Source organism: Oncorhynchus mykiss, chromosome 8 (assembly GCF_013265735.2).
Source record: "Oncorhynchus mykiss isolate Arlee chromosome 8, USDA_OmykA_1.1, whole genome shotgun sequence".
Lineage (NCBI taxonomy): Eukaryota > Metazoa > Chordata > Actinopteri > Salmoniformes > Salmonidae > Oncorhynchus > Oncorhynchus mykiss.
The window spans coordinates 31,186,812-31,207,306 of NC_048572.1; the positions used below are offsets into that span (position 1 = coordinate 31,186,812).

At 43.2% G+C, this 20,495-nt stretch overlaps 1 protein-coding gene across 5 annotated transcripts in view; it reads left to right on the forward strand.

Annotated features, from left to right (window-relative positions):
* si:dkey-174m14.3 (uncharacterized protein LOC563117 homolog) overlaps positions 1 to 17,371 on the forward strand; it is a 46,311-nt gene extending 28,940 nt beyond the window's left edge. For all 5 annotated transcript variants that reach the window (XM_036985276.1, XM_036985277.1, XM_021612298.2 and 2 more), the window contains 3 exons: positions 12,188 to 12,295; positions 12,568 to 12,648; positions 14,754 to 17,371. In XM_036985276.1, the coding sequence (XP_036841171.1) occupies positions 12,188 to 12,295; positions 12,568 to 12,648; positions 14,754 to 16,253 (1,689 nt within the window). In that variant the 3' untranslated portion in view covers positions 16,254 to 17,371. The remainder of the gene's footprint in view (positions 1 to 12,187; positions 12,296 to 12,567; positions 12,649 to 14,753) is intronic.
* Positions 17,372 to 20,495: the final 3,124 nt, after the last annotated feature.

A 20,495-nucleotide genomic window follows, 5' to 3' on the forward strand; every position in this document is an offset into this window, starting at 1 on the left:
TGCTCAATTTTAACTTGCTGATCCATTTTTTTTAAATTTCATTCATATAAATTCATCACGAGACTTTTGGAAGTATTCATCTATGAATTTTGCATAGTCTTTGGCAGAGTCTGGAAAGGCAGATATGTCACTAGTAGGACAGGTATTACTGGTATAAAGGCTACCATAGAATTACGAAACATATTTTGAAATATCTTTGGGGTTTTCATTTTCGTTGCCATCTATATTAAGCTTATGAATACAGTGTCTTGCAAAAGTATTCATCCCCTTGGCGTTTTTCCTATTTTGATGCATTACAACCTGTAATTTAAATGTATTTTTATTTGGATTTCATGTAATGGACATACACAAAATAGTCCAAATTGGTGAAGTGAAAAAAATGACTTGTTTAATAAAAAAGAGAAAAGTGGTGCGTGCATATGTATTCACCCCCTTTGCTATGACTCCCCTAAATAAGATCTGGTGCAACCAATTACCTTCAGAAGTCACATAATTAGTTAAATAAAGTCCACCTATGTGCAATCTAAGTGTCACATGATCTCAGTATATATACACCTGTTCTGAAAGGCCCCAGAGTCTGCAACACCATTAAGCAAGTGGCACCATGAAGACCAAGGAGCTCTCCAAACAGGTCAGGGACAAAGTTGTGGAGAAGTACAGATCAGGGTTGGGTTATAAAAAAATATCTGAAACTTTGAACATCCACGGAGCACCATTAAATCCATTATTAAAAAATGAAAAGAATATGGCACCACAACAAACCTGCCAAGAGAGGGCCAACCACCAAAAATCATGGACCAGGCAAGGAGGGCATTAATCAGAGAGGGAACAAAGAGACCAAAGATAGCCCTGAAGGAGCTGCAAAGTTCCACAGAAGAGATTGGAGTATCTGTCCATGGGATCACTTTAAGCCGTACAATCCTCAGAGCTGGGCTTTACGGAAGAGTGGCCAGAAAAAAGCCATTGCTTAAAGAAAAAAATAAGCAAACACGTTTGGTGTTTGCCAAAAGGCATGTGGGAGACTCCCCAAACATATGGAAGAAGGTACTCTGGTCAGATGAGACTAAAATTAGCTTTTTGGCCATCAAGGAAAATGCCATGTCTGGCACAAACCCAACACCTCTCATCACCCTGAGAACACAATCCTCACAGTTAAGCATGGTGCTGGCAGCATCATGCTGTGGGGATGTTTTTCATTGGCAGGGACTGGGAAACTGGTCAGAATTGAAGGAATGATGGATGGTGCTAAATACAGGGAAATTCTTGAGGGAAACCTGTTTCAGTCTTCCAGAGATTTGAGACTGGGACGGAGGTTCACCTTCTAGCAGGACAATGACCCTAAGTATACTGATAAACACACGAGTGGTTTAAGGGGAAACATTTAAATGTCTTGGAATGACCTAGTCAAAGCCCAGACCTCAATCAATTGAGAATCTGTGGTATGACTTAAAGGTTGATGTACACCAGCGGAACCCATCCAACTTGAAGGTGCTGGAGAAGTTTGACTTGAAGAATGGGAAAAAATCCCAGTGGCTAGATGTGCCAAGCTTATAGAGACATACCCCAAGAGACTTGCAGCTGTAATTGCTGCAAACGGTGGCTCTACAAAGTATTGACTTTGTGGGGGGTAAATAGTTATGCATGCTCAAGTTTTCTATTTTTTTTTGTCTTATTTCTAGTTTGTTTTTTTAATAAAAATAATTTTGCATCTTCAAAGTGGTAGGCATGTTGTGTAAATCAAATGATACAACCCCCCCCCCCCCCCCCCCCCCCCCTAAAATCTATTTTAATTGCAGGTTGTAAGGCAACAAAATAGAAAAATGGCAAGGGGGGTGAATACTTTCGCAAGGCACTGTAGATGTAAATTCAGAATCTTTTCTTTCATACTTCAATAATTCCCAATATTTTCCATAAGACTTAAATAGTTGGGCTTTCCTCCAATTTTCTTGTATAATATCTTTGGCATCCATCTTGAAATGATCATCTTCCAACGGTCTACTATTGAGTTTCCAATAACTCCGATTCGGTTTATTAACTTCAGATCCATTCATATTTAAAGATAAGAATATAACTTTATGATCAGTAAGAATTGATGTTTCAATGCACCTTGACTATAGTATTATCTAATGAATTAGAAATCAACCAGATGTCAATTCTTGACTGTCTGGACATGTCCTTGTTACTCCAAATGCATTCCTTTTTCTCAGGACATTTAGATCTCCAAATATCGACTAATCCAAGAACAAGACATAGGTTATTAAACTCAGGATTAACTATGCTGGATCTGTTAGGAGGGGGATATCTGTCAATCATCACATTAGATAGAGAATTAAAGTCTCCACCTAAAATAAATGTGATATCCTGAAATACACTCTGTACTCTATACATAACTCTACTTATCTCTTCTTCAAATTCTTGAAATAATATCCTGTTGTTTTGTTTGTTGTTGGACGCATAAATATTCCCTAGAAACATTTCACTGTTGAAATTCACTATTAAAATGAACCAACGTCCAGAGTGGTGAGTCTTACTACTGATGACCTTCCCTTTAAATTCACCTCTTAACACTGTTACACCTGCAGAGTGGTTGTTGCCATATGATAACCAGATATTGTTACCCCACTGATTTTTCCAAAAAGCTAAATCGGAAGAATAAGCATGTGTCTCTTGTAGAAAGTAAAAGTCTGCGTTAAACCGTATGCAATACAGGAAAATAGCCTTATGTTTGAGTAAATTACGAATACACCTGACATTAGTTGAACAAAGAGGTAAAGACAAACTTAAAACAACAACCTTGTTATGCTAGTATAAGCTTTTCCTAAGGATGTGTAACTCAAAAGGATTTCCATCCCATTATTAACCTCTCCAACAAAAAACAAACAAATACTGTTCATAAAGTTACCAAAGTATTCTTACTCCCACAAGGGGAAGACAATGTGGAGACTTTACAATAAGCAGTTATTCACCCATAGTTAGTGTTTAGTTTACCAGTTCTCAGGTCAGCCTTTTCTCATTCAAGTGTTTGTGTGAATTACTTATAATAAAAGGCTACTCTTCACCTGGCATATAGGCAGTTTTTAGGCCTACCAGTTATGTTTGCGTTAGACTCTTGCTCTCTCTCAAATGTTCTGATTTGGCCGCATTTCTTTCCCATCGATGATCACTCTTGCACCGATAAAAAATGCAGTTTTCCCTGCCTTTCGAGCTGCAGCCACCATCAGCCACAGTTTCTCTCGTGTCACTTAGTCTGCTGAGGTCAGATCCTCCGTGAACCTCCATTTTTGCTTGATGAGGAACTCACAATTATTTGCTCGCCTCCAGAGAAGATCCTGTTTAGATCTGTTGGTGAACTGGATAATGGTTGTCCTCGGTCTCTTGTCTTGATCCTTAGGTCTTCCCAAACGATTAACGATGTTCACATTTTCCTGAAGTTTGGCTTTTGATTCGGGAATGACAGCTCCACATATGTCAACAGCTGTGCATTTGATGTCCTCACCCGCCTGTTCTAGAATTCAATGAAGCTTCAGGTTCCACCTGCACTAGTATCTCTCCGCCTCATTTACCTTTTGCTCGAGTTCAGCCACCTTCCTTTCATTTTCCTGGCAGACAACTTCCACTTTCTTCATGTCACTTTTGAGGGTTTTCACTTCTTCCAAGATAAAGTCAATAGATTTTTTCATGGTCTCAATTTTCATTGTATTCACCCCAAACATGTCCTCCAAGCCATCTATCTTTGCTGTCAAAAGAATTACAATATTGTTACAATATCTTGTAATATCTTGTCCCTTGTGTCCCCAGCTCATATCTGAGTGCTGGGGGTCGTAAAGTAACGGCCTGAGCTGGGGACACAAGTTGTGAGCCTTGTTGTCCGTGCTCACCAAATTTTCACCCCTAGTAGTATTTTCCCCCACAGTTACATTCTGAATGTAACTCAAAACCATAGCACCCAAAACCATACCATCTTTTTTTCTTTTGAATTTTTTACCCCTTTTTCATGGTATCCAATTGTTTAGTGTCTCATCGCTACAACTCCCGTACGGGCCCGTGAGAGACAAAGGTTGATACACAACCCAACCAAGCCGGTTCTTAACACAGCATACATCCAACCCGGAAGCCAGCGAAGTGAAGCCAGCAACACCAGAGGAAACACTGTGCACCTGGCACGCACTGCACCCGGCCCCCCACAGGAGTCCCTACCGGCCAAGCCCTCCCTAACCCAGACAACGCTAGGCGTCACCCCACGGACCTCCCAGTCACGGCTGGTTATGACAGAGCCTGGGCGCGAACCCAGAGTCTCTGGTGGCACAGCTGGCGCTGCAGTACAGTGCCCTTAACCACTGCGCCACCCGGGAGTCCCCTACCATACCATCTTTTGCTGTTAATTGTCCATCTGATGATTTGTCAATTTCTTTTCTTTTGGTTCTGGTCGTGGAAGTTTCCAAGTAACGTTTCCATGTAAAGCTAGTTTTTGAGCTAGATAGCTATCTAGTGTTGTCGATAAATTAAATGTTTTAGAGGTGAATAACTTGCAGAAAGTAATCAATTACTTTGGTAAACAAACTAAACCATAATCATACAGAGTTTTATGACCTTAGAAATGACCAAATGGTCCTTCAGCTACCAAAAAATGTATCTGCACTGACCGCCATCTTGCGCGCACCTCTTATACATACTATACATACAGCCAGTTAACGTTAGCTAGCGACGTAACGTTATCTAATGTGTTTGGCCAGTTCATGCACCACAGTTTATAATGCTTTCTTACACAAAACATAGATAGTTAATGTTAGTTACATTAAGTTTCAAACCACCAAACTTTGGGAAATTGCCACGCTGCTCACATTCATTTGCATTGACCAAGCTATGGTAAGAGAAGGTAGCCAGATTTCACACAAGACAAACTGCAGTTATCTACACTACATTTCCTCAACTAAGAACAACCAAGACCACACAAGCCATACGCACCCCTTATATAAACTTTCTCTACTTAGCATTTTACCTAATCCTTCCTCTACCCAAATTATTTAACACAACTCCTAACCCCTAGCCTAGCTAACATTAACATTAGCGTTAGCCACCTAGCTAACGTTAGCCACAACATATTTTAATTCGTAGCATATCATACTTATTGGAAATTCGTAACATATTGTATGAATTGAAGTTCGTAACATATCATACAAATTGCAATTTGCAACATACTCTACAAATTGTAATTCGTAACATATCATACGAAATTAATGATGGACATCCACAAATTAATACATACCATACAAAACATAACATATACTAAATGGAGTGTCTCAGATTTAGGTACACAATAATACGAAATGCTATGAGATCAGGTTGTAGCAGCATGCCGTCAAAAGAGCTGTGTGATTAAATGAATCTGTTTTCAACAAATCAACTGTTTTAGACGGTTTATTTTTAATCAAGCAAGATACATAAACGCGCAATCACTACTGAGTGAATTAAAACTTATTTAGGACTCGGGGGCAGTATTGAGTAGCTTGGATAAAAAGGTGCCCAGAGTAAACTGCCTGCTGCTAAGCCATAAAAGCTAGAATATGCATATAATTAGTGATATGGATAGAAAACACTCTGAAGTTTCTAAAATAGTTTGAATGATGTCTGTGAGTATAACAGAACTCATTTGGCAGGCAAAAACCTGAGAAAAAATCCAACCAGGAAGTGGGAAATCTGAGATTTGTAGTTTTTCAAGTCATTGCCTATCAAATATACAGTGTCTATCGGGTCATATTGCACTTCCTAAGGCTTCCACTAGATGTCAACAGTCTTTAGAACCTTGTTTGATGCTTCTACTGTGAAGGAGGGGGGAATGAGAGCTGAATGAGTCACGGCTCTGGCAGAGTGCCATGAGCTGGTCATGCGCGTTCATGTGAGAGGTAGCTTGCGTTCCATTGCATTTCTCCAGTTGGAACATTATTGAAGATTTATGATAAAAACATCCTAAAGATTGTTTCTATACTTCGTTTGACATGTTTCTACGAACTGTAATATAACTTTTCGTCTGAACTTTTGCTTGGACTTGCCTGCGCGACGTGAGTTTGAATTGTGTACTAAACACGCAAACAAAAAGGAGGTATTTGGACATAAATGATGGACTTTATCGAATAAATCAAACATTTATTGTGGAACTGGGATTCCTGGGAGTACATTCTGATGAAGATCATCAAAGGTAAGTGAATATTTATAATGCTATTTCTGACTTCTGTTGACTCCATAACATGGCAGATATCTGTATGGCTGTTTTGTTGTCTGAGCGCTGTACTCAGATTATTGCATGGTGTGCTTTTTCAGTAAATATTTTTTTTAATCTGACACAGCGGTTGCATTAAGGAGAAGTTTATCTAAAGTTCCATGCATAACACGTGTATTTTCATCAACATTTGTGATGAGTATTTCTGTAAATTTATGTGGCTCTCTGCAAAATCACCGGATGTTTTGGAACTGCTGAACATAACACGCCCATGTAAACTCAGATTTTTGGATATAAGTATGAACTTTATCGAACAAAACATACATGTCTTGTGTAACATGAAGTCCTATGAGTGTCATCTGATAAAGATCATCAAAGGTTAGTGATTAATTTGATCTCTATTTCTGCTTTTTGTGACTCCTCTCTTTGGCTGGAAAAATTGCTGTTTTTCTGTGACAAGGTGCTTACCTCACATAATCGTTTGTTGTGCTTTCGCCGTAAAACCTTTTTTAAATCAGACACTGTGGCTGGATTATAGAGAATTGTATCTTTAAAATGGTGTAAAATACTTGTATGCTTGAGGAATTTTAATTATGAGATTTCTGTTGTTTTGAATTTGGCGCCCTGCACTTTCACTGGCTGTTGGCGACGTGGGACGCTACTGTCCCACATATCCCAGAGAGGTTATTAACTAAATAAAAACTTCCTGTCATCACCAGACTGTCCATTTTAGAGTGTCAAGTTGCCTTTGGAACTGAAGGTCCTGGGTTTGCATCATGGAGGATTCATTTGTACCATTCTCTTTAGTGTATAGTTTTGACACACAGCGCTTTTTGCATTTATTAGGTGGCTCTTAAAAGCGCCTTTTGGTTTGTGAAGTGGCAGTGAGTGTGGTGGTGTGTACTACTGCGTGTGTCTTTCTAGAACTGAGGAGAGACCATCTCTCAGACTCTCAAGGAAGAAAGAGGTCGTTGCCCTCATCAGTGAGATGCACGCCATCCCTACAGTACTGCCCGGGGACACAGTGCTTTATGGCAGTGTGGTGGATTGTGGGCATGTTCCTGTCACAGAGAAATGCAAGCTGGCCCATGTGGAACTGACAAATGACTTATACCAATTTAATGCACACAGTACACATGGTACTTTGCCACTGTCAATACTTAAGATGTGTGTTCTGTTCCAAATCTGTGAGTACTCCCACTCCCACCTGTTTTTATGTTTATACTGCCATTTATAAATGAGGACATTGTGCTCTTTTACTGGAGTTGGACAGCTGTGTACAGCATTACTTAGGACATTTGTAGCTGAAGTTTTGTTTTCAAGGATTTAGAGCACCTAACCTAAGTTCAGATTTGTCAAAACTGTATGTCAATCATTTCTCTACAGAGTTTTGTACTTGTCTAATGACTATTTTACAGGTGTTTCTCAGCAATTTGTCATTTGTTGCAGTGTTTGTAAAAGGAGTTATCAAAATTCCTCTTGACGATCCACACCGTTATGCAGGCTTCTCTGTTTAAGCCCAGTGCTACCAGACCTGATTCTACCACTCAGCTGTTCATCGAGACCATGACTAGTAGGATCAGGTGTGGTAGAACTGGGCTTGAACAAAAAAGACTGCATAAACCTATAGCTTCTCAAGAGCAATTGTGGCCATCCGTGAATTGTATTTACAAAGTTGACTATATCAGATGAATGTGCATTTGGTTGTAAATGTTATATTTAGTGATAACTAAATCAAGGAAACTTGTACATAGTTCATGGGTACAAGTTGATTATTTGTGTATTGTCCAGGTGCTTGCTCAATTGTCTAAAGAGAGATCAGTGAAAATGTTTCCAGTTTACTCCATATTGGCTTAAAAGGGTTTCTAGTTTTTCGCTTCCCTCTGGAAAATCAGCTGTTAATATTAGATGAATACTAACAATTACATTATTTCTGTTGCCATTTTTATTTGTTGTTTGCTCTTACTTAATTAACCTTTATTGCTGAGTTATGCTGTATTATTATAATGTTGCATAATGATGTTATATAATCACTTTCCGGTGTAAAAATGGAAATTAAAAACAAAATACAATGTTTTAAGTGAGAATAGGCATTGGTCTGAAGCAGAAAAATAAAGGAAATTCACATGAGCACCACAATGCCTATTCCACCCATGCTCTACCAAGATTTTCCAGCACACAGCTTTGACCTACGATAGTAGCTACTGTATGTGGGTATTGTACTTCAAACGTTCTCAAACAGCCTAATTCATACTCTGTCCAGTGTCTGTGTGAAGCTGCCAGTTGAAGACTTGTGAGACGTCTGTTTCTAAAACTAGACACTCTAATGTACTTGTCCTCTTGCTCAGTTGTGCAACGGGGCCTCTCACTCCTCTTTTGATTCTGGTTAGAGCCCGTTTGCACTGTTCTGTGAAGGGAGTTGTACAAGGCCGTTGTACAAGATCTTCCGTTTCTTGGCAATTTCTCGCATGGAATAGCCTTCATTGTCACACCCTGACCTTAGAGAGCTTTTATGTCTCTATTTTGGTTTGGTCAGGGTGTGATTTGGGTGGGCATTCTATGTTCCTTTTTCTATGTTTTGTATTTCTTTGTTTTGGCCAGGTATGGTTCTCAATCAGGGACAGCTGACTATCGTTGTCTCTGATTGGGAACCATACTTAGGTAGCTTTTTCCCACCTATGTTTTGTGGGTAGTTGTTTTCTGTTTAGTGTTTTGCACCTGACAGGACTGTTTCGGTTTTGTTTATTCACTTTGTCATTTTTGTTTCAGTGTTCTGTTTAATAAAAGTCACAAACACTTACCACGCTGCGCTTTGGTCCGATTTCTCCTCATCCGACGACGACACCCGTTACTGAACTACCCACCACCAAAGGACCAAGCAGCGTGGTATGGAGGAGCAGAGGGTTCAGGACTCCTGGACATGGGTGGAGATATTGGATGGAAAGGGACCCTGGAGAACTGGAGGCAGCTAAAGCTGAGAGGTCGGCGATATGAGGCAAGTCAGCGCAGCAGGCACGAGAGGCAGCCCCAAAATGTTTTACCCTGGGCCGTCTCTGCACACTGTGTCTCCGGTGCGCTGGGGCTGTTCATTTCGACCTGTGCCTGCACTCTGGAGGGGCCGGGCTAAAGTGGGCATTCAGCCTGGAGGAGTGGTGCCAAGGCTGCGCACCAGAGCTCCAGTGCTACCCCACAGCCCGGTTCATCCTGTGCCTCCTCTACGCACCAGGCCTCCTGTAGGTCTCCCCAGCCTGGTGGGCCTTGTGGCAGCCCCATGCACCAGGCTGTCTCTACGTCTCCTCCATCCAGAGTCGCCCTCCAGTCCGGCGCCTTCCGAGTCGCCCTCCAGTCCGGAGCCTTCCGAGTCGCCCTCCAGTCCGGAGCCTCCCGAGTCGCCCTCCAGTCCGGAGCCTCCAGCAACACCCTCCAGTCCGGACCCTCCAGCGACGCCCTCCAGTCCGGAGGCCTCCGAGTCTCCCTCCAGTCCGGAGCCTTCCGAGTCGCCCTTCAGTCCAGGGCCCGCTACGAGGGTCCCCAGTCTGGGGCCCGCTACGAGTGTCCCCAGTCCGGGGTCGGCGGCGAGGGTCCCCGCTCTAGAGGCGCCACCTAAGTGGGCCAAGCCAGAAGTGGAGCGGGGTCTACGTCCCGCACCAGAGCCGCCACCGCGGAGAAATGCCCACCCAGACCCTCCCCTATAGGTTCAGGTTTTGCGGCCAAAGTCCGCACCTCTGACCTTAGAGAGCTTTTTATGTCTCTATTTTGGTTTGGTCAGGGTGTGATGTGGGTGGGCATTCTATGTTCCTTTTTCTATGTTTTGTATTTCTTTGTTTTGGCCGGGTATGGTTCTCAATCAGGGACAGCTGCCTATCGTTGTCTCTGATTGTTCTGTTTAATAAAAGTCATGAACACTTAACACGCTGCGCTTTGGTCCAATTCCTCCTCATCCGACGACGACACCCGCTACATTCATTTCTCAGAGCAAGAATAGACTGATGACTTTCAGAAGAAAGGTCTTTGCTCATTGTTACTATCGTTACTCATTGTGTATTTTTACATTTTTTTCTCTCTGCATTGTTGGGAAGGGCCCTGTAAGTAAGCATTTCACTGTTAATCTACACCTGTTGTTTATGAAGCATGTGACAAATAACATTTTATTTGTTTTTTTTTTGGACAAAAATAAAACTAGCGAATAGGACTGGGAGGATGAGCTTTGGCAGGCACAGTCGAAACAGTATAAGCTTCTGGAACAATTCAAAATCTCCAGTGGTAACCAGGATTTTGCTATATTCTGCCATCTTTATTCAAGGGAGTGCCAGAGCGTCTTGGCAAGTGGCAAGGACAGTCGGCTTCAGTCAGAAGCCCCCGTCAGTTCAGTGGTACAGTGTAGAAGCACCTAGAAGATGCAACTCAATTTACAACTGATGTGTGGATAATTCATTCTGGGGGGACCAGCTGCACACAATGCCAAGTTTAGGCAAGGGCCATCTTGGTGGACTTTCACCTAATTTACTCACCTAGAGTTATAAATCTTCATGGTGAAACCGGCAGACCTGTAATTTCTGATAAGTTGACTTGACTGGAGAGAGAGAGAAAAATTGAGGCCACAGAGCTTTGGGGTACAGGTAGTCGTGAAAATGCAAAGTCTAATAGCACCAGAGTCTAATAGCACCAGATGCTAACAGCACCAACAGGGCGGTATAAATCCTCTTAAATGTAACTAAACATAATCGAAAATGTAATCGGTGTCATCCCCAAAAGTAATTATTTATCATGAGAGGGCCATAAAAATGAACTAATAATTATTACCTACTCAAAGAAAGATTTAAATCTCATATGATGTATTTCCTATTCAACAAAACTAGATGAATAAGGCTTGAAACGATTTTATATATTTTTTCTAAATATTGTATAACCAATTTATAAAATGACTAACTACAAGATTTCACCTTCCTTACAAGTGTAAAATACATATTTGTATATTTAGTGCTAGACATGTGCATATTTTCTGAAGGTCTCTCTTGTTCAAAATGTCTGCCCCAATTGCTGTGAACGTCTCACAGAGTCCTAGCTTGGCTTCCTGAACTAGTCAGGAACTCTCCTTTCATCTCCTATTAATCATAAAGTGTTTTTTGTTTAAAATCAATGAATTATTTTAGATTACTTGCTATAAATCTATCTCTGAAACCACTCTCTCCTGTTGCGTTAAGATGTAAGGATTCCAGGCATATGCGCGGTTAGTGTCTGTGACGTAGGGTTCAGCCAGGAGTTGATGGACAGTTGGAAGAGCGAATTAAATGGTAGGAGGGACATCCCAGTTTCGAGTGGTTTTAGATTTCACATCCTGCTTCACACAGGCAGAAGAGACATACTCCAGTGTCCATGAGAATCATGGCTACCACTCAAGCAAGCCATTTCCATCTATGGTGTTCACATATCGACTAATAAGCAAAAAATGTTGGTCGAACCGGTACCAGACCCACGCTGGTCCCCAAAACAGGGGAATTTACATCTAATAGCAAAAAAGGCGAATTATTATTTTTAAGTTTAAGATTATAAAGTAATGCTGAATTACGTACATGCATCATTACAGACTTTGGTTGATATGAAACTGATAAAAAGTTCAGTTGAACAATGAGAATAGTTAGACTTCTGCTACTTTGTCATGTCTGGAACAGAGAGTGAAATTAAGCCGTTTCAGCTAGTTCAAGGTAAGATAGTCACGAGTTGAGGCCTCTGAGAATTCTGTGTCCTGTGTGATCTGAGGCACAGAGAATGATGGAACACTCTTGTATACTTTTAGACCATTTTAAGTGATGTGTGTTTAATTAAGCATGATTCCACATGATATGATTATAAGCAAATATATGTAGGGTATGGCATCTGGCTGGGTTCTCCTGCACTGCCACTGAAATCAAAGAAAAAACAACAATGTATTTGCAACGTGAGTCTGACATGAGCCTTTGCTCTCCTCAGTCTCAGCACCATGACGACGAGAAGAGAGCCCTGAGCAGAGAGATCATCGTGCTCAACAACCACCTGATGGAGGCCAAGCTGACCATTGAGAAACTGAGGGAGGACAATGTAAGGGCACTCTATGAGGTCAGATCTATAGGTCATCAAAAGTACAGTCACAACCCTCAAAGTGTATTGTAAAAACCTTAGTATACAACACCTAGCATCTTCGGCAAGAGGTTTGGAGCTCGTTATATAAGGTGTTGAACCGAACAACACCTGAGTTCAAGTCCCGGTTCTGGCTCATCCTTGAATTCAATGCAGTGTGTTTCTTTAGAATGGATGATTTCTTAAGAGCATGTTTTCTTCTAACACATTCCAACACTGTGTCTGTCCTGTAGGATCTGTACAGGAAGGACTGTAACCTGGCTGCCCAGCTGCTCCAGTGCAACAAGTCCCACTACAGGACCCAGCTTTCTGAGGTGAGTCCTCCCCAACCACAGACATATAATTACTTGAACAGCCACATTGAATGTACCCAAGAGTCCAGGGAAATTGCAGTGGTTTAGTTATTCTTCTTTGCCTATCAGACCTGGGCTCAAATAGTACTTTGTTTTCTTTCAAACTTTAAGCACTTGGTTGAGCTTGGTCAGAGTGACAGATAGGCAAGACTTGCCCTTTGGCAATTTTTCTACGAGATCCATTGCACCTGGCAAGGGCAATTTAGCACAGCTAAAGTATTTGAAAGAAAATGTATACTATTTGACCCCAAGTCTGCTGCTGCCTATTATCAACATACTACACTGGCTAAGTTAAATTAAAGCTAATGCTAAGCTGAAGCTACGGTCTTATGACTTCCTCAACCCCAGCCATTGGATGGTGTTAGTGAAGCTACACAGGGAGGGAAATTCACTTGGATAAAAAACCCCAGGAGATAAAACAACCTTCCTCCTTTATCTAAGCAGCTGAATCCACCTGACTTGAGGTATGGGCACGATGTGCAGTGCTGCAAATATTAGCACAAGTCTTGATCCGTTCACATCGATCAATGCATGAGCCAGGATTACGGGTTAAAACCTGGGCCCTCGACCTGAGCTGAAATAGTTCCAAACTTCCAATACATCAACAGTTTGAATCATGAGGTGATTACTCCACTGATGGATTGGTTAGGAGGTAAATGTTTGACAGTGATTAACAATGGAACACTACAGCTACATTATGTGACAGGTAAGTGAGTAATTGATGGAAGGTTGCAGAGCGCTAAGACACTATATGCATAAGGAGATGGAGATTTGAGTATGCCCAACAGTGCCCATGCTGCTTTTGTTTTCCAGCGGGAGAGGAACGAGCGAGTATTGATGAGTGCGTTAGTGCCAGGGCAGACTGGCAAGGCTTTCAGCTGTATCAGCTCTGGGCCCTATGCCCGGCCCGCGTGGCAAGAGCAGATTTTAAAGCTGGCACGTTGCCAATACCGTTAAAAAATGCCTCAGCACATTTGGCACCATGCGCCTGAATGGAAATATCAATGCAAACACGATTCATCAGTTACGTAATGGTCATAAACTAATGCTGTGTGTGTGTGTGTGTGTGTGTGTGTGTGTGTGTGTGTGTGTGTGTGTGTGTGTGTGTGTGTGTGTTACTATATGGAGTGAAAGAAACAGATAAACTGATGACACCTTGGGCATATACTGTCCACTGCTGCAATGGGGTCAAAGGTTATAGTTATACTTATGTCCTGCAGTCTGTTTGTTTGTGGACTGGAGAGTAATCAAAAGGTTATTGATGGAATGTGGTGCAACTCAGAGAAATGATGCATCAGTTTCCAGCCATGATTGAAGTGCGTTAGTCACTTGCTCCACTGCATAACAAGCATGGCTCCCGAGTGGCACAGCGGTCTAAGACACTGCAAATCAGTGCTTGAGGCGTCACTACAGACACCCTGGTTCGAATCCAGTCTGTACCACAACCGGCTGTGATTGGGAGTCCCATAGGGCGGCGCACAATTTAGCCCTGCATCGTCCAGGTTAGGCTGTTGTAGGCTGTTGAAAATGATTATGTTCTTTGAAAAATTAGTCCTGGAAATATGTGCAAACAATATCTAAATATCTCATGGTAATTGGGTATTTACATTGGTTAAAGCGAATGTGTGATACAACTGCTATGAAAGGATGTTTGTACAAATGTTCAGTTTTGTCTTGGCTCCTATTAGCCATGAAGCTATAATTAGCTAGCTTCTCATTGCCAATTAACGATAATTGACTAGATTCCTTTTGATAACATTCTGCAAAAGCTTAATTCTTGTTGCTATGGAGAGGCAGAGGCAACAGCCACATATCAAACTAATGATCTCATGATGTATTTATGTTTACCATCCATGAAATAACTCCAGGTTACACCTCCTCAGTTATAGTTTTCAGTTTCATGCCTGATCTCCATATGGTGCCATTATCAGTATGTTGTTGCTAATGTTTGAAAACAATGTTTTTATCTTCCATGAACTTCCATGCACTAATCTCACGGTCTGTCTCTGTATCACCATTATCTATACCTCAGTGTCTCTCTCTCTCTCTCTCTCTCTATTTCTCAGTTGCCGGCTGAATTCCAGGAACGCGTGACCATGCACATGGAGGGCACACCTCTTTGCCACACTGCCTATGCCGATTCCGTCCCTGCCTCCGTCATCGCCAAGGTGCTGGAGAAGCCCGACGAGGCCTGCAGCGGCAGCCAAGCCTCTAGCTCGCCTAGCCCCCAGCCCCAGGACCAAGGCTTTCTCCTGGACACCCTGGACAGAGGTGAGCGCCTGGGCCTCCGGGCAGCATACAAGTCAGACCTGTACAGCAGCGACACAGCTCTGTACTGCCCAGTCGATCAGAACCGTGAGCGCAGGCCAAGCATGGACCTCCATGGCCAGAGAAAGCTGCTCTACGGGCCCCAGAACTCCACAGATAGTAACCCAGATGAGGGTCCCTTGTTGGGGCTGAGGTCTGGCTTCTCCCAGGAGTGCTTTGCCAAGTTCCCCACCTCTCTGGGCCCCACCTCGGGCAGCTCCTACTCCAGCTTCAGCGGAGGGGGCTCGGACGACAACAAGGGCAACGGCCCACCAAGCAGCACAGCCTCCTCTCCCCACCACCACTCCCTCTACATGGACTGGAGGAATGGGGGAGACTATGAGAGGAAGAGTGACTCCTCCTGGGAGAGGGACAGTCCCGGCGGGGGCGGCTTCGCCAAGGTCCACGCTGTCTTCCAGCAGGCCGGCGGAGCACACCACCAGAACGGCAGCTCGCCTGTCTACAGCCGCACCATGTCCTCGTGCTTCAGCGAGCCCTACGAACCCCTCCCTCCTTCCTCCTCGCCAAGCGTCGTCTATGGAGACAGCCGCCGGGGCAGCACACTGGCGCCCGAGGAGGAGGAGCTGATTGGTCGCTGGAGGCAGCTGAGTGTGGAGGACCTAAGCGCCCACTCGTACCACTCGCCCGGCCGGGCCTCGCCCTACAGCTTCTCCGAGCAGCACTTCTCCGTTCGGCCCGCCAAGATCCGCCTGGGACCCCTCTACAGCAGCTTCCAGGAAGGGGCAGACTTCTACCACCAGGCAGGGGTAGGACCCATCATGGAAACCCCAGTGTGCTTCTCCACGCCCAGCCCCCAGTGTAGCCCTGTGGGGGGACTCCGTCAGTCCCATCCGTCCCACAGCCAGCAGGCCCACCAGACCCATCTCTACCGGGGAAAGGAGGACAGCCAGGAGTCAGAGCACAGCCTCTACCACTCAGCAAGCTCCAATGACAGGGAGGGTAGTGTCGGTGTAGCAGGGGCCGGGGGAGGAGGTGGAGGGCAGAACAAGGAGTATGAGGACGTCAGCCCAAACAGCTCCACTGAGTCCCTAAACCAGAGGTCCCTGGAGATGGCTGCCGAGCTGCAGCAGCACTACCAGACCGAGATGCAGCATCCATCGCCTCCCCAGGGCAGTCCACCACCGCCCCCGCTACCACCTTGTCCCCCTCCCCCGCAATACCAAACATTTGGCACGTTAGGACTCTCCAGAAAGGACAGTCTCACCAAAGCCCAGCTGTATGGAACCCTTCTGAACTGAGAGAAGAGGGGATTCTCGTCCTCTGACTTACTGTTCTTTCTCTTTCTTCATCTCTTTCCCTGGTGGGATGTGAGGTGAGAGGTCTTGGTAAATCCAGCAAAACACATTGATTAGTGTGAGTCTAGCCGTTCAGTTGAAGGACATTCATTTTGATAGGACATTTGGACGATACAGTAGGTTAAGCATGAATTCATCAGATTGTTGCCACAGCTGTGAAAAACTGACAAAAGTGTGGTTCGCATCACTACAATGAACGTGTAAGATTGTCTGGGTCAGGTGAATTGACAATTCATTACTGTGCCAAATGAGTGAGGAATATAGGAAAAGACTCTGCTACCTTTGGTACATTTGGTACATAAAATAGCATTTGGAGGTACCAGAGACCACAGTTGCTCCATGTGGACGAAGGAAGTATTTAAAGTAACTGTTGAAATATATGAATATATTTAATTACAACTACAACAATTGAGTGTTCAAAGACATATTTTGTTTGTAGTTGCATTCCAAAAGAAAATATAAAACTGATGATTGTAAAGAAATGACTACAATTCAATCAGATGTGGACACCAACACATTGTAAATATGTCTGGTGAAGAGCATCTGCAAATCGAAAAAGAGATAGTTGGAATGTTAAAGAAGACTGTCAAAATTGCACATTGAGATTTCTTTGTCAATCACAGGCTGAATACTGAATACTGTGCTGCATTTCTGCAGAGTAAACCATGTATGACAATGGGGCATGGGTTAAAGTTGCAGCACTAAGAGATGTTTTTACTCAAAAATGCCCCTAGCCTAAACCCGTTTGAGTGCAGCTCCATTGATTCGTTCAGTTTTTGCTTTGACACCGTTTTGAAATATCCAGAGCGCTTAAAGAGACCGGTCGAAGTATGTATCATTTTGCTACTGATGGACTTCTTTTGAGATGTAAACATTAGTCTTACCCGTTGATGTTATTTTTGCTCTATAACCCTTGGAGACATTTTCCTGTCCCACTCTACCTCAGATGCCCACACCCCAATCAAGCAACCACAAATCTGTTTCTATCACACAAAGACGCATGTTTCTATATTTCTGTTGTGTTTCATTTAACCTAATAAAGCACAAACTACACAAGTCGATGCTCCAAGGTTTGCTAAAGTGTTTTAGTGTTGGTGTATGTGTGTTGGTGTGTGTGCGTGCGGGCGTCCGTGCGCGTGTGTGGACGATAATAATTATGCCATTTGCTAAAAAGATTGCAGAAACAATGTGGTTTTAAAAGCATTCAAATCAAGCTGTGTGCGCACACATGTAGAGAAACTATCTTTGGATTGTCGGCTATTTTGTTAACGTATAGCATAAGCCATACCTCCGCATTGACATTCAAAACACACTCCCCCTCTCACTCACTCGCTCTGAAGCGAAAAGGGAATTACTTGAGAGATTACATCTATCCAGAGGAGGGAGTCACCACAGCATCAACATCATCCAACTGAATCTGAATCTCGTTGTAAACTTAATTGTTCCTGTGCATCCAGTCACAGCAGAAGGCAACGCATTTACAATTCAAACACTTCGCGAGACGAAAACTGGATTAGGCAACACAACACAACCAGTCCTCTATTCCTTTTTCCCACCGTCAAATGCACGATGCAGTATGCATGAGCTTAGCTGCCTTAGCATTTATATACAGCTGGTGAACTAGATATCAATTTGCTTGCTTTTCAAACCACTCCGGGGATATTTCGATAGCACTATAACCAAACATGTAAGCACACATTAAAAGCAAATACGACAGTCCACCTTCCCTTTGCTAATCACTACAGGGAATTAGCTCCCCTCCACTTTGATTGTGTGAATTTGTGATTCAGTAAACACTGGTGAAAAAAAAGTACAGTACATATAATCTAGTAGGGTCCTATTGGGAACTGGTATACTTAGTTACACATTCATGGAACACTGCATGTAGAAATTCTCAATGGATCTTCTCTGTTTCACAGGCACATTGCTCACATTATTAGCACTCTCGGCATGCACACCTCCAATCCCACTCACACTCCATCCACACAATATTTGCACATCTCTCACAGATGCACACACCCACACCAAGGTTAATTAAAAACATCGGTAACTTTGCCCACTGATCCCAGTTCCAATGAAATCCCAAACAGTCTCTCGGATCGTCTCTAGAAGACTGTCTGGATCCCAGGTCTCTTACTGAGACTTGATACCCCAACATGCTTTCACTCAGGTTCCACAGCCTCTTGACCGAGTGATCATCCATTACCTTGGGCATCAGCTCCTCGCAATTAGCAAAGCACTTCCCAACCACTCCCTCCATGTTGGGCGAACACGCCAGGTAGAGCGGCGTCCAAGCGCCCTCCAGTGGGCTCTTGAAGAAGGCCAGCGAGGCCAGGTAGAGGAGAGGTTTTGCCAGGAATGGGGATGTAGATGTGCCTCCCCAGCCTGGTCCTCACCATGCCTGGGTAGAGTGTGTTGACCGTGACGCCCTCGTCTTCCAGCGTCGGGTCAGCTCACGGGAAGATTAGCCAGCTTGCTCTGGCTGTAACAGAACACTTTGTTGCAGCTGCTCTCACTGGAGTGGTAGTAGAAGTAGAACATGTTATTATCCCTCGAAATCATCCATAGAAACACAACAGACATTACACAAGGGTTGTATTCATGAGGCACCAAATTGAAGAAAACTGTCTGAAACAGGAAAGGACTAACCTGAACCCTTGTCTCATAAGAAACTTTCGTTTTTTTCATTTTCCGTTGCAAACTGGTTTGTGCTAAGGAATACAATATACACAAAACAACTTCAACAGGAAGTCCGGGACGAGGTGGGTGAGGAGGAAGTGATCCAGGTGGTTGAATCCCAGCTGCATCTCGAAACCCTCCTGTCTTGGTGTAGGGACACTGGTAGATGCCTGCGTTGTAGATGAGCACATCAACTTTTTGTTCTTCCTAATGTGGGGAGACAGAAGGAAAACAGGCATGTAAGAGGCACACAGTGAATGATTAGCATAGGTTTTTTTTTTAATGATGGCTGGATGACTGTGTCGTGTTGGTCTCTATATATATCTCTCAATCTATATAATTTGTAATAAACTACAATCATTGCAAGTGATTTCCAGTGAAGGAATTGTAATTAGGATAACTAAACCCTGTACTGAATTTATTTCAAACTTAATTGACGTTGTTAGCTTTTGTAAACAAATACCAAGCGACTGTGTACACACGTGACTGTTTCAGCACGTTGGACAGCACACCATTGCGCACTTTGAAAGGTTACCTTCATTACTAAACACTGGAGTTTGTGCAGCTTCCCGGCAAAGGCTTTCACTATGCCACTGTTCGTTCCGGTCAAAATTACCGTCTTTCCCCCCATCATATCTGCCGGGTACTGGAGCAACTGTACCAATTTCTTCCAGGAGAAAACATTCGGAAACAATGAGCAATATTTCACCACCGACAACAGCTGCCACAAGAATCGCAGCTGACATTACAGCGAGGACTTTAGGTTTCACTTACAAAATATATATGCGTGAGCTAGAGAAGAACTACAACACCCACAAGCCTTTGCGGTGTTTTCACATGGCCATATTCTCGTGACACCTTGCTAAATAAGAAATAGTCGCACCCTGCTGGTAGACAATGGTCTGTATTTGTATTTATTATGGATCCCCATGGCAGCAGCTACTCTTCCTGGGGTCCAGCAAAATGAAAGCAGTTATATAATTTAAAAAACATTACAGTACATTTCACAACAGATTTCACAACACATTAAGTGTGTGCCCTCAAGCCACTAGTGTACTACCACATATCTACAACACAAAATCCACATGTACATGTGTATAGTACATGTTATCATGTGTGTATGCATGTGTCTATGCCTGTGTGTGTCTCTTCACAGTCCCCACTGTTCCATAAGGTGTATTTTTATCTATCTATTTTTTTTACAAATATTTTTTTTAATCTAATTTTACTGCTTGCATGAGTTACTTGATGTGGAATAGAGTTCCATGTAGTCAGGGCTCTATGTTGTTCTGTGTGCCTCCCATAGTCTGTTCTGGACTTGGGGACTGTGAAGAAACTTCTTGTGGCATGTCTTGTAGGTAATTCATGGGTGTCTCAGTGCATTCAACATGTCAATACTTCTCACAAATACAAGTAGTGATGAAGTCAATCTCTCCTCTACTTTGAGCCACTACTCCCTTCATAGAACTGCGCAAACGAACTCTAACCAGAATAGAAAGAGGAGTG